The sequence below is a fragment of the Panthera pardus genome, unplaced genomic scaffold (genome assembly GCF_024362965.1).
Source record: "Panthera pardus isolate Hobbes unplaced genomic scaffold, ASM2436296v1 HiC_scaffold_24, whole genome shotgun sequence".
In the NCBI taxonomy this organism is placed as follows: domain Eukaryota; kingdom Metazoa; phylum Chordata; class Mammalia; order Carnivora; family Felidae; genus Panthera; species Panthera pardus.
Genome location: NW_026526810.1, coordinates 66203283 through 66216310, shown reverse-complemented (window position 1 = coordinate 66216310; position 13028 = coordinate 66203283). Strand labels below are relative to the sequence as shown.

The window sequence follows — 13028 nt, the reverse complement described above, 5'->3', positions numbered from 1 at the left end:
TGAGACAGCAAGACCAAGAAATCCTAAAGAAGTTCCCAGAGTTCAAGAGAACAAGTGATGGTGACATTGACAAGGGGCCAGAGAAGGGGATACAAAGGCAGAGAACCAAGACTGCCAGTGGGAAATAATTTTCTAAAGCTCTAGGAGCAATGGAGGTGACTCTTTTGGTTTCTGAGGGGTAGCCATCTTAGTCTTCCCCTTTGCCACATTGGCATCTCATTTCCTGCTAGCCTGAAAGCAGACTAGCTAGTATCTTCAGGTCACTTCAGAGTGGCACTTCGGCAATGATCTTGAGTACCACTGACAGGAGCAGGAGAAAGAGAATGTAGGAATGGGCAAAGGGAATGCAGGGCAATGTGTATATGATAAAATAAAGGCTGATGTAGTGGGAGAATAAGCAACTGAGAAACTGGGGGCCAGGAGGACATTAGTTGGGGTCTTACTCCACTCTGTATAAAATGACGTCCTGAGTCTCTCAGGTCAGTTCCTGGCTCTGATTGCTCATAAGGCTAGAAATGTGCCTCTGGATAGTAGGGCAAAAGCGTCAAACATTTCCCCCTAGTTTGGGGGCTTTCTACAAGGAGAGCCCCAACTAGTTCATTCTTCTGAGCACAGTTCTTTTTCTTTTTCTTTTTCTTTTTCTTTTTTTTTTTTTTTTTTTTTTTTTTTAGAGAGAGAAAGTGTGAGTGGAGAAGAGGGACAAAGGGAGAGAAAGAGAGAATCTTAAGCAGGCTCCATGCTCAGTGTGGAGCCAGACATGAGGCTTGATCCCATGACCCTGGGATCATGACCTGAGCCAAAATCAAGAGTTGGAAGCTCAACCAACTGAGCTACCCACACGCTCCCTGATCACTGTTACAGGGGCACCTGGGTGGCTCAGTTGGTTAAGCATCAGACTCTAGCTCAGGTCATGATCTCACAGTTTGTGGGTTCAAGTCCCACATCGTGCTCTCTGCTCTCAGCACAGAGCCTGCTTTGGATCCTCTGTACCCCTCTCCCCCACCGCTCCTACCCCACTGTCTCTCTCTCTCTCTCTCTCTCTGTCTCTCTCTCAAAAATAAATAAATGTAAAAAATTTTTTGTGGGGAAAGACACCTGAGTGGCTCAGTCAGTTAAGCATCTGACTTCGGCTCAGGTCATGATCTCACAGTTCATGAGTTCAAGCCCTGCATCGGGCTCTGTGCTGACAGCTCAGAGCCTGGAGCCTGCTTCAGATTCTGTGTCTCCCTCTCACTCTTCTCCTCCCTTGCTCACACTCTGTCTCTCTCTCTCTCTCTCAAAAATAAATAAATAAACATTAAAAAAAAATTTTTTTAACCAGCCCCCTATCCAAATGGCCCCATCCTGGCTTTCACCTCATCACACCCAAACGACATGGTACATGAAGCAGAGCTGGCTTAGCAAAAGGAATGAGATTGGGGTTCCATGTGGGAAGGTCTTCACTTGGCCTCTGATGAAGACATAAAATGACCCTTTGCCAGCCCAGCTCAGCAAGAGGCCAGAGTCCTGTGTCCAGAAGCAAGGGAGTACCTGAACACATAAACCTGGCCTGTGCTGGTTGCAGATACTTAAAACCAGCCCCACCATTCCCTAACCCATTTTCTAAATGGAGATTTTAGTTATTTTATGCTTGCAAGTCACTGATGTTCTGTTTAAAGATGGACTACAGAGATTAATTTTAAATTGTCTCTTTTACCTATAATCTATAATATATCCATCTAAGGTAAAGGTTCCCAAAACATGTTGTTCATGTTCTTCCCTTCTAAAATTTGTTAATCCTTTAACCTTGCCTCCCTTCCTGGGGGGTTGGGTTGGGTTGACTCAACCTGGGAAAGTCCCAGAACGGGCTCTGCCAGGGTGCTTTCAGTGTTGTCCACTGCAAGATAGTGCGCATTGTGGCCACTCTATCCTTTGACTTGAGGAAGGAACCCAGTCTCAGGACACTTGAGCCCATCTCTTAGCTTTTCATCTTGACTTCCTCTATGTCTGTGATTATAGCCTCTGGTCAGTAAAATTAGGAGACCAATAAAACCATGGGGGCAGAGAACAAAGGAACCATGTTTGTGAGCATCCCAGGGCTATACCCACCTTGTAAGAAGTTTAAGACTCTTGGGCTTCCATTTGTATGTATATCTGGGTTGTGTGTGTGGGCCTGAAGTTTCATGGAATATGGAGGAGACTGGATGAGAACCTGGGGTTGCATGAAGGAGGGATACTAGGAGTGTTTTTTTGCCCCAAATTTTTGTGAGAAGAAAATCACAGCTAGGGGTGCCTGGGTGGCTCAGTCAATTAGGTGTCTGACTTCGGCTCAGGTCATGATCTCATGGTTCGTGAGTTCGAGCCCCATGTCGTGCTCTGTGCTGACAGCTCAGAGCCTGGACCCTGCTTCGGACTCTGTGTCTCCATCTCTCTCTGCCTCTCCCCAGCTTGCACTCTCTCTCTCTCAAAAATAAATACATTAAAAAACTAAAAAGAAAAGAAAATTACAGCTAGAGTTATTGGAGGGTGAGCCTGTTTACTACTGTATAGAATTACAAAGGGAAGGAACAGGAGGCAGTAACACTTTAGCTATAGGATCCTGGGGGTGTGGAAGAGTTGGGATGCTGTCATTTGGTGTGGAAATTTGCCAGCTAGGTCAGCACATGCGTGACTTCACTTTCACTGACCACTTCTAGAGGGCCCCACCTCTTTCCTCCACAGGTGTTCTGCAAGGTCTGTGGACAGGCACTCCTTTGGGGTCTTGGATATGCTGTCTGGTTACTCTTTAAAAGGTTTGCTCTTTCAAGGTGTGCCACCTGCCTTCTGGTCTTTCTGTATGCTGCCTGGCCCTGTATTAGCTTCCTATTGCTGCTACAACAAATTATCACAAACTTAGTGACTTAAAACTACACAGATTTGGTGTCTTATACTTCTGAAGGTCAGAAATCCTAAACTCAAGGTGTCAGCAAAGCTGTGTTCTTTCTAGAGGCTCTGGGAACAGTTGTTTCCATGTGTTTTCCAGCTTCTGGAGACTCCTTAACATTTTTGATTCATGGCCCCTTCTTCCATCTTCAAAGCCAGCAGCATGGCTTCTTCAGATCTTTCTTTCTCCCTCTCTGACTTCTGTTTCTGACATCATGTCTCTTTTCCTAACTCTGACCCTCCCTGCCTTCCTCTTATAAGAACTCTTGTGACTACATTGCACTCATTCAGATAATCCTCGATAATCTCCCCATCTGAAGTTTCTTAATTTACTCACATCTGCAAATTTTCTTTTGCCATATAAAGTAACATGCTAACAAGATTAGGATGTTGACATCTCTGGGATGGTCATTTCTCTGCCTACCACTGGCCCCATGAGTTCTGATGTCATCATCCGAGGGAGGAAGTGAAGGAGAAGCTTCTGTGAGTCCCCAAGGGATCAGAGTCTGAGGATCAGGGCTGGGAGGGGACTCAGTCTTCTCTGCAGGATACAGGAGCTTGCCAACCCTCTCTACAGTGGACATTGTCCAGGTCAGTGACAGGATCTGCATTGTCATTGACCCGAGGACTCTGCATCTCTCTTTCAGTCTTACAGTTTTCCCATGGACAGGAAGTACTGAGCCCACCTCTCCTATCTGGCAGTTGAGAGGCCCTGTGCTCTGAGCAGGGCACAAGATTGCTGGGGGGCACCTAGGTGGCTCAGTCAGTCAAACATCTGACTCTTGATTTTGGCTCAGGCCATAATCTCACAGTTCATGGGATTGAGCCCTGCATTGGGCTCCACTCTTTTAGTGTAGAGTGTGCTTGATTCTCTCTCTACCTCTCTCTCTGCCCCTTCCCTGCTCACACACTCTCTCTCTCAAAATAAGTAAGTAAACTTAAAAGAAAAAAAAAAGATTGCTGGGTTCTAAATTCCCTACTCCTGCCTGTCTTGTTTTTTGTACCCCTCCTGTCCCTTGACATTAAGGTGTCACCTTGTCACCTTTTCCAACTTGGCAGATTAAGTAACCAACTCCTGACTTCAGCATCTTCTTGAAGTATCGGCTTCTTGATAGTCTTTTTTTTTTTTTTTTTAACCCAGCAAACAGAAAGGAAACAAAAGAGAGAGGAGAAAATGCCCAAGAAATACAGATAAGTCTAAGATTCCATGGAGGCCTCTAGAGAAGCAGCAACCACCTCACAGCCAGATTACAATGGACAAGAACAAGAATCTTATTCCTTCTTATTTATTTTATCCAGCTGGGCCAAAATTATAAAATTCCTCTTTCTGTTAGGGTCTCTCCCTCCTATAGGAAGCATCTGATTCCCCTGGGCTGAATTAGCCCACTGGCTTCCATGAAGAGCTCTGCTGCCACCACATTGTGGCATGATCATTGTTGCATGATTATCTTTTAGCTCACCCAACATCCCCCCTTAGGCTGTCAACTCCCTGTGGGCAGGAACTTGTGTCTTACTTAGAACTCCCCTAGGCACTCTACCAGAGTGCTTAGAATATGTAGGCCCTTTATAGATGATGTTTGGATGGATGGATGGATGGATGGATGGATGGATGGATGAATGGATGGAAGAAACTCCTCACATTTCAAGCTGTAGTTGGCCACTAGTCCCCATCTACATATGGCTTCCCTGAGGTCACTGTCTCTCAAACATGCATAATGCAGGGTCTGGCTGAGAAGAGAGAGGGGACACAGTAATCAACAACAGAAAGGGGTTCTGGGTAGCAGACAGGCAGAGACAGAAGGCCTGAGCAGGGCAGGGACTTGGCAAGCATCCGACAGTGTTGTCTCCACTCACTGACCTTTCCTCTCTGGTTGGAGGCTCGGGTTTCAGCCTGCTGTGAGGAAAGGTGTCCTGTGGTAGCAGGAGACTCAAAGTGCCCTCTTTCCCCTCAGTCACATGCTGTGATCACCCAACTTCAGGGTAAAGGGTCAGATATAGGGCCTGCAGCCATTGTTCTAAGGAGATTAGTGTCACAGGCAGCCTGTCTCTCCACCTCATTCTCAGGATTTCTCTTTTTATTTCTGAAAGATCCCTGTAAAGGTAAAAGGTTAAATATTAGTCAAGGGCTGGGTTCTTGTGAAATTGTGGAGATAAGCTCAGGTGGGACAGAAGACACCCACAGCAAGTTTATTTGACAAATTATCCCTTCCTTCAAACATCTCCCATCCCCCAGCACTACTGTGGAGCTGACTGAAGGAATCTTTCTGGTTGCCTTGACAAAGTCCCCTCCTAAGGAGATGATTTTGTGTTTTTTATTCCAGCCTACCAGGAGGTGGCCACATTCCCCCCCCCCCCCCACACCTGCTGGGGGAGAGGAGTTTCTGTGAGTTGTCCTGCTCATCTCTTATTTCCCTCCAAGTACTTTGCTGTCTCCTCTCCACCATGCCCTCTCCTCCCCTTTGGTAGAGGATAATTTTCTTCTCTGTGATCACAATCTGGTTCCTTAATCTGTAATCCTTACCTATCCCTGAGCCTCATGGGTATTGTGTCCTAATCTTCTTTTCATGTATCAGTCTCTTTTATCCTTAAGTCATTGCTTGTGTCTGCCTGAATTCCTAGGGCCCCGGGGGCCCAGCCTTGTATTTAGCAAGCCTCAGGGCCCTGAGGAGAAGCAGATCACAGGCCCCGGTGCTTAGAGTGACTTGGGTTGGATTGTCACCAGGCATGTGATCCTGAAATCCTTTTTGAATTGAGTAAGATAAACCAAATGTGTGTTTATCAGGATGTCTCAGTCCATCTGGAACATTCGAGTATTTACAAGATGTTCTCCCTGTTCAGGCGCTTAAAATCCTTCCTCTGACAACATGTTTTGGTTCTCCTTATATGACACCATCTTGGATAACAGCTCCTCCGTGAGGAGTCAAGAGTTTCTACTCTTGAAGTCAAGTTTCCTGTTGCCCTTTTGGCTCTGTACAACCATCTGGGGATTGTGTCTTCTTTTGATGAGATTCCTGGAAAACGGGAGATTCTGTGCATTGTAGAATGTGTAGACTAAAATGAGATTACAGGTCTAATGATATGGGGCATTTTCTTTATCCAAGTATTAAATATTTGTTGAGCACCTGCTATTTGCAGGCACTAATGATGCCCTGGGATTAAAAGCTTGAAAAGTCACAGTCCCCGCCTTCCTGGCCTACATGAAGACAGAGAAAAAGGAACAAATCATTATAATACAAAGAACTAGATGCCAAAACTAAATATAAAGAAAGTGGTCTGGGGGTAGAGAGGAGGGGCAAACTTTGTTCCTTGTCTATAAAATGCAGCTGGTATATCTTACCTTGCAGTCACATTGTCAGGAATAAGTAAAATAATAAAGACTCACGAACAGGTGACATTTAAGCTGGATCTTGAAAGATGAGAAGGAGCTTGCCAGGTAGAAGAGGTGCAGGGAGAAAGGTTACAGGCAGATAATAACATCAGGTCTTTACCCTTACTGAAACTCTCTCAGAATCAAGTAAGGTTGGAAAACTCTTGAAAAGTAAAAGGGCAGTTTAAGGATCAAGTATTGATATAACTTGCTTAGCTGTTCAAGTGAAGTCAGAGGCCTGGCCAGAGCTTGAGAAGAGATCTGGTGTTTTTTGTTTTTGTTTTTTAATAATTTATTTATTTAGTTAGCATATAGTGCAACAATGATTTCAGGAGTAGATTCCTTAATGCCCCTTAACCATTTAGCCTATCCCCCCCTCCCACAACCCCTCCAGCTACTCTCAATTTGTTCTCTGTATTTAAAAGTCTCTTATGTTTTGTCCCCCTCCCTGTTTTTATATTATTTTTACTTCCCTTTCCTTATGTTCATCTGTTTTGTATCTTAAATTCCTCATATGAGTGAAGTCATATGGTATTTGGCTTTCTCTGACTGACTAATTTCACTTAGCATAGTACCCTCTAGTTCCACTCATGTAGTTGCAAATGAGATCTGGTGCTTTTACATATATGACTTTTACCTTTAGAGGACTAGAGGGAGAAATAAGAGGATTTTAACTTCCCTTTGTTCTCAAGCTCTTCCTAAGCATGTATGAGTCCTGTTCCTATGGCACAGGCTCCCCCAGGTTGCTTGGTGAGTGTGGTGGTAGGATTCAGCCTCTCAACTCTCTTCCAGCCCTTGGAGGCTCCAGGTTGTTGGGATCTCTGTGGGAGCCCTATGACTCCTAGGAAATAAAACAGAGTTAAAAGCCTTCATGCCACCAAAGAAGATATAGGGATAGTGGCAAATAAGCACATGAAAACATACTCAACATCATTACTCACTAGGGAAATGCAAATGGAAACCACAATGAGATACCACTGCATACCCACTAGAATAGCCCAACTTTTGGAGCTGACAATACCAAATGCTGAAAGGATGCAGAGCAACAGGAACTCATCCTGTTGTCACTGGTGGGAATACCACCTGATATAGCCACAACTACCTGTTGTCACTGGTGGGAATACTAACAGATATAGCCACTCTGGAAAGCAGTGTGACTGTTTCTTATAAAGTTAAACATACATTCAGAGGGCGTCTGGGTCACGCAGTCAGTAGAGCATGTGACTCTTGATCTCAGGATTGTGAGCTTGAGCCCCACGCTGGATGTAGAGATTACTTTTAAAAAAATTAAATCTTTGGAGCACCTGGGTGGCTCAGTCAGTTAAGCGTCCCACTCTTGGTTTCTGCTCAGGTCATGATCTCACAGGTTCATGAGATCGAGCCCTGCATCTGGCTCTTCACTGTCATACAGAGCCTGCTTGGGATTCTCTCTATATATCTCCCTCTCTCTCTCTGCCCCTCCCCTGCTCATGCTATCTTTGTCTCTCTCAATTAAAAAAAAATTTTAAGTTTAATAATAAAACCTTTAAAAAATAATAAAGTTAGGGGCATCTGGGTGGCTCAGTCAGTTAAGCATCCAACTCTTGACTTCGGTTCAGGTCATGATCTCATGGTTCGTGGGTTCGAGCATTATGTCGGACTCCACGCTGACAGTGCAGAGCCTGCTTGGGATTCTTTCTCTCCTCTCCCTTCCCCCCCTCTCAAAATAAATAAATAAACTTTAAAATAATAATAATTTACCTTATGACTCAAAATCTCACTCCTGGGTATTTACTCAAGAGCAATGAAAACCCTTCTCAAAGATATCTACAATCCATTTAAAGACTTCTGTGCAAGTGTTTATAGCAGCTTTATTCATCACAGCCCCAAACTGGGAGCAACCCAGATGTCCATCAGCCAGTGAATAGAAAACTGATACATAAAATGGAGTACTACTTGACAATAAAAGGCCTAGACTATTGACATACACAGCCATACATGAATGGATCTCAAAAGCATCACAGAAAGTGAAAGAAGCCAGACACAAAAGGCTACATATTATATGATTCTGTTCATGTGACATGCTAGAAAAGGCAAAACTTTAGTGAAAGAAGCCAAATTAATGGTTACCAGAGGTAGGGGAAGGGGACTGACCTCAAAGGAGCACAGTGTACAAGAGAGAGCACTTTTTAGGGTGTTGGAAATGTTCCGCATAAAGAGTGAGGAAGTGGGGCACCTGGGTGGCTCAGTCAGTTAAGCGTCCAACTTCAGCTCAGGTCATGATCTCGCAGTTTGGGGTTTGAGCCCCACATCAGGTGCTGTGCTGACTGCTCTGAGCCTGGAGTCTGTTTCAGATTTTGTGCCTCCCTCTCTCTGCCCCTACCCCGCTCGTGCTCCATCTCTCTCTCGTAAGTAAATACACATCAAAGAATGTGGAAGTGATTAAATAATGAAACATGTTTGTTGAATCTCATCAAACTGTACACTTAGAAAAATGAATTTCACTCTATGGAAATTATACCTCAGGTAACAAAAGATTCCCCTAACCTCTATTGCCCCAAATTCAGGCTGAGGAAGATGACATTCAGGATCTACCAGCTGCTCAGGGCTCCTCCTGAGCATAGTGACCTGAAAACAAAGCCCACACTTGCACCCTGGTCAGATGCTGATTTTCCCCAAAGCCAGTGCCCACACTTACATGCCTGCTTCTGGCTTTCAGCCCTGGGCAGGGCATGCTCTGACCAAGCTCTAATTTGTGGCACATAATCCCCATTTGTAACCCATTAACCTAGCCAAGGTTTCTGGACACTGGGCTGAGCTTTAGGGAAATTTGGCTTGCCCGTTACAATCCCATCATCAGGAGCAAGGAGCGTTTCTGTTTCTGTGCAGAGGGCCTCATTATAGCCCTGAGGGTATGTTTGGGGATCTGTCATTTCAGTGCTCCTCACATGGGTCAACTGTTCCAGTGTTCGCTGGGCCACCCGAGTTCAAGACATTTTCACAGCTGGGAAGCTCCTGGCCCTGGCCCTGATCATCATCATGGGAGTTGTACAGATCTGCAAAGGTGAGTATCACCTGAACATCAGGGCCCTACCCAACTCTCCACCCCTTGCATGTACATACCCCTTCACACTGTCTTTGAACATGTGCACACCCTGAGATTTCCCAGTTCTGGCCTTGAATGACTTTTCTTCTTCACTTGCTTGACAAAGGGAAAAAGAAACCATTTTTCCTGGGGTGGTTGGAAGTTGAGCATGCCCCACCTGGGTTGCAGAATTTAGTTCTCCCGTGCTGACCTCATGGCTCTAGCATAGCTAGGTAAAGACCCCAGATCTCTGGACTCCTGTTGCCCTCTTGCCCCAGCCCCAGGAAAGCTCCCTGCATCTTATATTGTATGTTGTCCATATCTTTTTTTTTTTTTTTTTTCAACGTTTTTAATTTATTTTTGGGACAGAGAGAGACAGAGCATGAAGGGGGGAGGGGCAGAGAGAGAGGGAGACACAGAATCGGAAACAGGCTCCAGGCTCCGAGCCATCAGCCCAGAGCCTGACGCGGGGCTCGAACTCACGGACCGCGAGATCGTGACCTGGCTGAAGCCGGACGCTTAACCGACTGCGCCACCCAGGCGCCCCGATTGTTGTCCATATCTTAAAATGAGGAATGGAGGAGATTTTTACACATTTCAAAATACTCATAATCTCTACAAGAGAGAGCTCGACATTCCTGGGGCCTCTGCCAACATTCCCCACTGGATTTGGTCCTTTCCAAGCCCGAGTCTGTATTTGGCTTCCATGGGAACCATGGCACCACTAGGCTCTGCCCAGTGTCACTGCCTCCTGGAGAAAGTCAGATGACAAACAGAGAGACCTCCCATCTGCCTACAAGCTCTAAAGGCCTTGTGGGGTGCCTGGATATTTACTCCAGGAAACTAATTAAAGTTTGCTGTTATTTCAACCAGTTATGTTAAGTTCTTTAGCAGGTTATATTGTTTAAAGAAATTGTTGTATGTACTTACCTGGCAGGGGAGATACCATGATCATGAAGGTGGTATTCCCAGGGCGAGTCTTATCCATTGTACTCCGGATGTGTTGACCCCTGCGATTTCTCCAAATGTGAGAAACGTGATTACATAATTTGTGGTAGTGGGGACTATGCTCACGCTTTCCCCTAAAAGAAAGAAAGAAAGAAATCACTGTGCTATCTTTTCAGAGATAGTAAGTTCCTCCTATTCTGGTCCCAATGCTTTCTCCTGATCACTGTAATCTTATTTCCTGTCCAAGTGCTGGATTACAGATGAATAAGTAAAATATGGGCAGTTAATCCATGTCTCATTACAGTGTCATCAGCAACCTTTCTTGAGGGCCCACTGTGTACAGGACCCTGTGCTAAGGGTTGGGAAAGCAGTAGAAAATCTCTTTGCTGAAGGACCTTGTCCTCAGGGAATCTATACCATGAAGAGGGAGACCAGACACACACCTTAGAAAGAGATAGGAGGATATTGACAAAGAAAGAGCAAGCATGAACTAATAATGGCATTATAGGAGTTTATGTGTGAGTGTTTGTTGTTCTTCATGCTTTGTGAAAACTGTGTGGCAGGAGAGCCTCACAGCTCACTAGGTACAGAGCACTTAGAAAGCAAACCTTCATATGCTAAAACGGCAACTTCTGGATGCTGGGTGCTCAGCAGCAAGCATTGTACTCTAATCTCTAATAATCCCCCTGGATTATTTTTTTGGTTTAAGTCAAGCCTGAGGCTGGTGAGCAGTAGCTACACACCCACATTGTATGTTCTGTGAATGCTAGCTCTCTTGAATTTGGATACTGGTTATTTTTTATAGAGTGTAAATCAAGTTTTATATTCTACAATACAAACAGGTACCTATCTGTTTCTAAATAAAACTGTTTACATTCGTATAAAAAAGTAGATATAGATATATCTTAGATACAAAGGAAGGTGGTCAGGAGACTGCCAATGACCCTAATCCTGTATCTCCAAATCTCAACAAGCCAGCCCCCCACCCCCCACCTGCCCCAGATTTACCCTGCCCTAACCAGTGACCACCCCTGGCCTTTCTTTCCAAGTAAATTTGCCTTTTAAAAGAACGTTGAGCACTGTGCTTTGAACCTGAGTCCCCATTTGGACTCCTGGTTAACAGGTTCTGGGGAAGTCCTAGATCTCTATTTCCCTGCTCCTTTTGGTCCCACTTCTCCGATGTGTGGGGTTCACTGGAGACAAGACAAAGAGCTGGACCATCACTGCAGGGAGGGGCCAAGAGGGGACTAGGCAGGCTAAGGGCCGCCAGGCCTCTGGCTTATCTCTCTGAGCAGCCTCCTGCCCCTTGCGTCCACAGGAGAGTATTTCTGGCTGGAGCCAAAGAACGCATTTGAGAATTTCCAAGAACCCAACATCGGCCTCATCGCACTGGCTTTCCTTCAGGGCTCCTTTGCCTACGGAGGCTGGAACTTTCTTAATTACGTGACTGAGGAACTTGTTGATCCCTACAAGTGAGTTGAAATAGCCCAGCTCTTCCCAAATCCCTCAAAAGGTCATGGCACCTGCTACTAGGAAAAGGGAGCCAGGTGTCCCCTGGCCACTTCTCCACCTCCAGCCCCATCTGACCATGACCTGGTCTATTTTAAAGAAAGAGTTATTTCCTAGGAACTTTAACCATTTGCCATACACCCTGCCAGGAGGAGAAAAATGATGCCATGACGGTCCCAGAGCAGATTAAAAAGTTGAAACAGGGCTGAGGAAACACCACTGCCTTAGAGGATGAAATGTGCCCTGAGAGGCCTCCAGACATCTTATTTACCTGTCTTGGGACAGGAGGGTCTTTGTGTCTTGAGGCAGGGGAGAGAGGTACATCATGGAGATTCCAATCAGGAAGGGACCAACAGTATGGAGCATATTCCCAGCCTATGCTGTTTCATTTCCTTTAAATTGTCCTGCCCATATTGAGACAAATCCACCCCCCCCCCCCCAGGGAGAGGGAGCATCACAGAAAAGTGTAAAGTCAGCTGCACTGCAAAGTCAGCTGTGTGCAGAAAGACAAAAGGCACTCCCCAGATCCCATCACAAGGCAGGTGGTCCCAGGTGCCAGGCCTTCCCCCTCTCACCTCCTCTCCCTCTACAGGAACCTTCCCAGAGCCATCTTCATCTCCATCCCACTGGTCACATTTGTGTATGTCTTTGCCAATGTCGCTTATGTCACTGCAATGTCCCCTCAGGAGCTGCTGGCATCAAACGCAGTCGCTGTGGTAAGAAATCAAACTCACAGTCCTTCAAACCAGGAATGTTGACATAGACTTGCCTGATTAGCCCCACTCACTTTTCCCTGATCCATGGATTTGTGGAATTGGAAGTCAACCCAAGTACTCAGGGCAGAAACCACATCTTCAAGTGCCTAGGAGCAAACTGACAGCCGTGTTGTACCTACAACAGCAAAAACGGCAGAGTTGTCTAGTTGCCACAAACACTGTATGGCCTGCAAAGCCAAATTACTTACTATCTGACCCTTTACGGAAAAAGTTTGCTAACTCCTGATCTGGGGCATTTTAAACTCTAAATGTGATGATCATATAAAGGAGGCAGGCTCCTCCTCAGAAAGATATAATCTAGCAGAAGACACCATTTCTCTCTGCCTTCATTTCTTCCTCGGGAAATCATGCAGCCTGATTCCTTCCCTCATCAGGGAAAAGTGTGTGCCAGTAAATAGTCAGAAAGTAGGAATGGTTTGTGCTTTTTGGGGAAAGAGATCATGTAGATCCAAGGCACTGGGGT

General features: G+C 45.5%; 1 protein-coding gene and 1 non-coding gene across 4 annotated transcripts in view; both read left to right on the top strand.

Moving 5' to 3' along the window:
- The window catches only part of SLC7A8 (solute carrier family 7 member 8), a 51838-nt gene that overhangs the window by 27617 nt on the left and 11193 nt on the right, over positions 1–13028 (top strand). For 2 of the 3 annotated variants that reach the window (XM_019429421.2, XM_019429422.2), the window contains 3 exons: positions 9186–9311; positions 11599–11752; positions 12382–12505. In XM_019429421.2, coding sequence (XP_019284966.1) covers positions 9186–9311; positions 11599–11752; positions 12382–12505 — 404 coding nt within the window. Of the gene's footprint in view, positions 1–9185; positions 9312–11598; positions 11753–12381; positions 12506–13028 lie in introns of those variants that run through there. The other variant, XM_019429423.2, reaches the window with a different exon arrangement.
- LOC128773221 (U1 spliceosomal RNA) lies at positions 10255–10417 on the top strand. Its single transcript, XR_008417498.1, has one exon. It is a non-coding gene; the product is annotated as a U1 spliceosomal RNA (small nuclear RNA).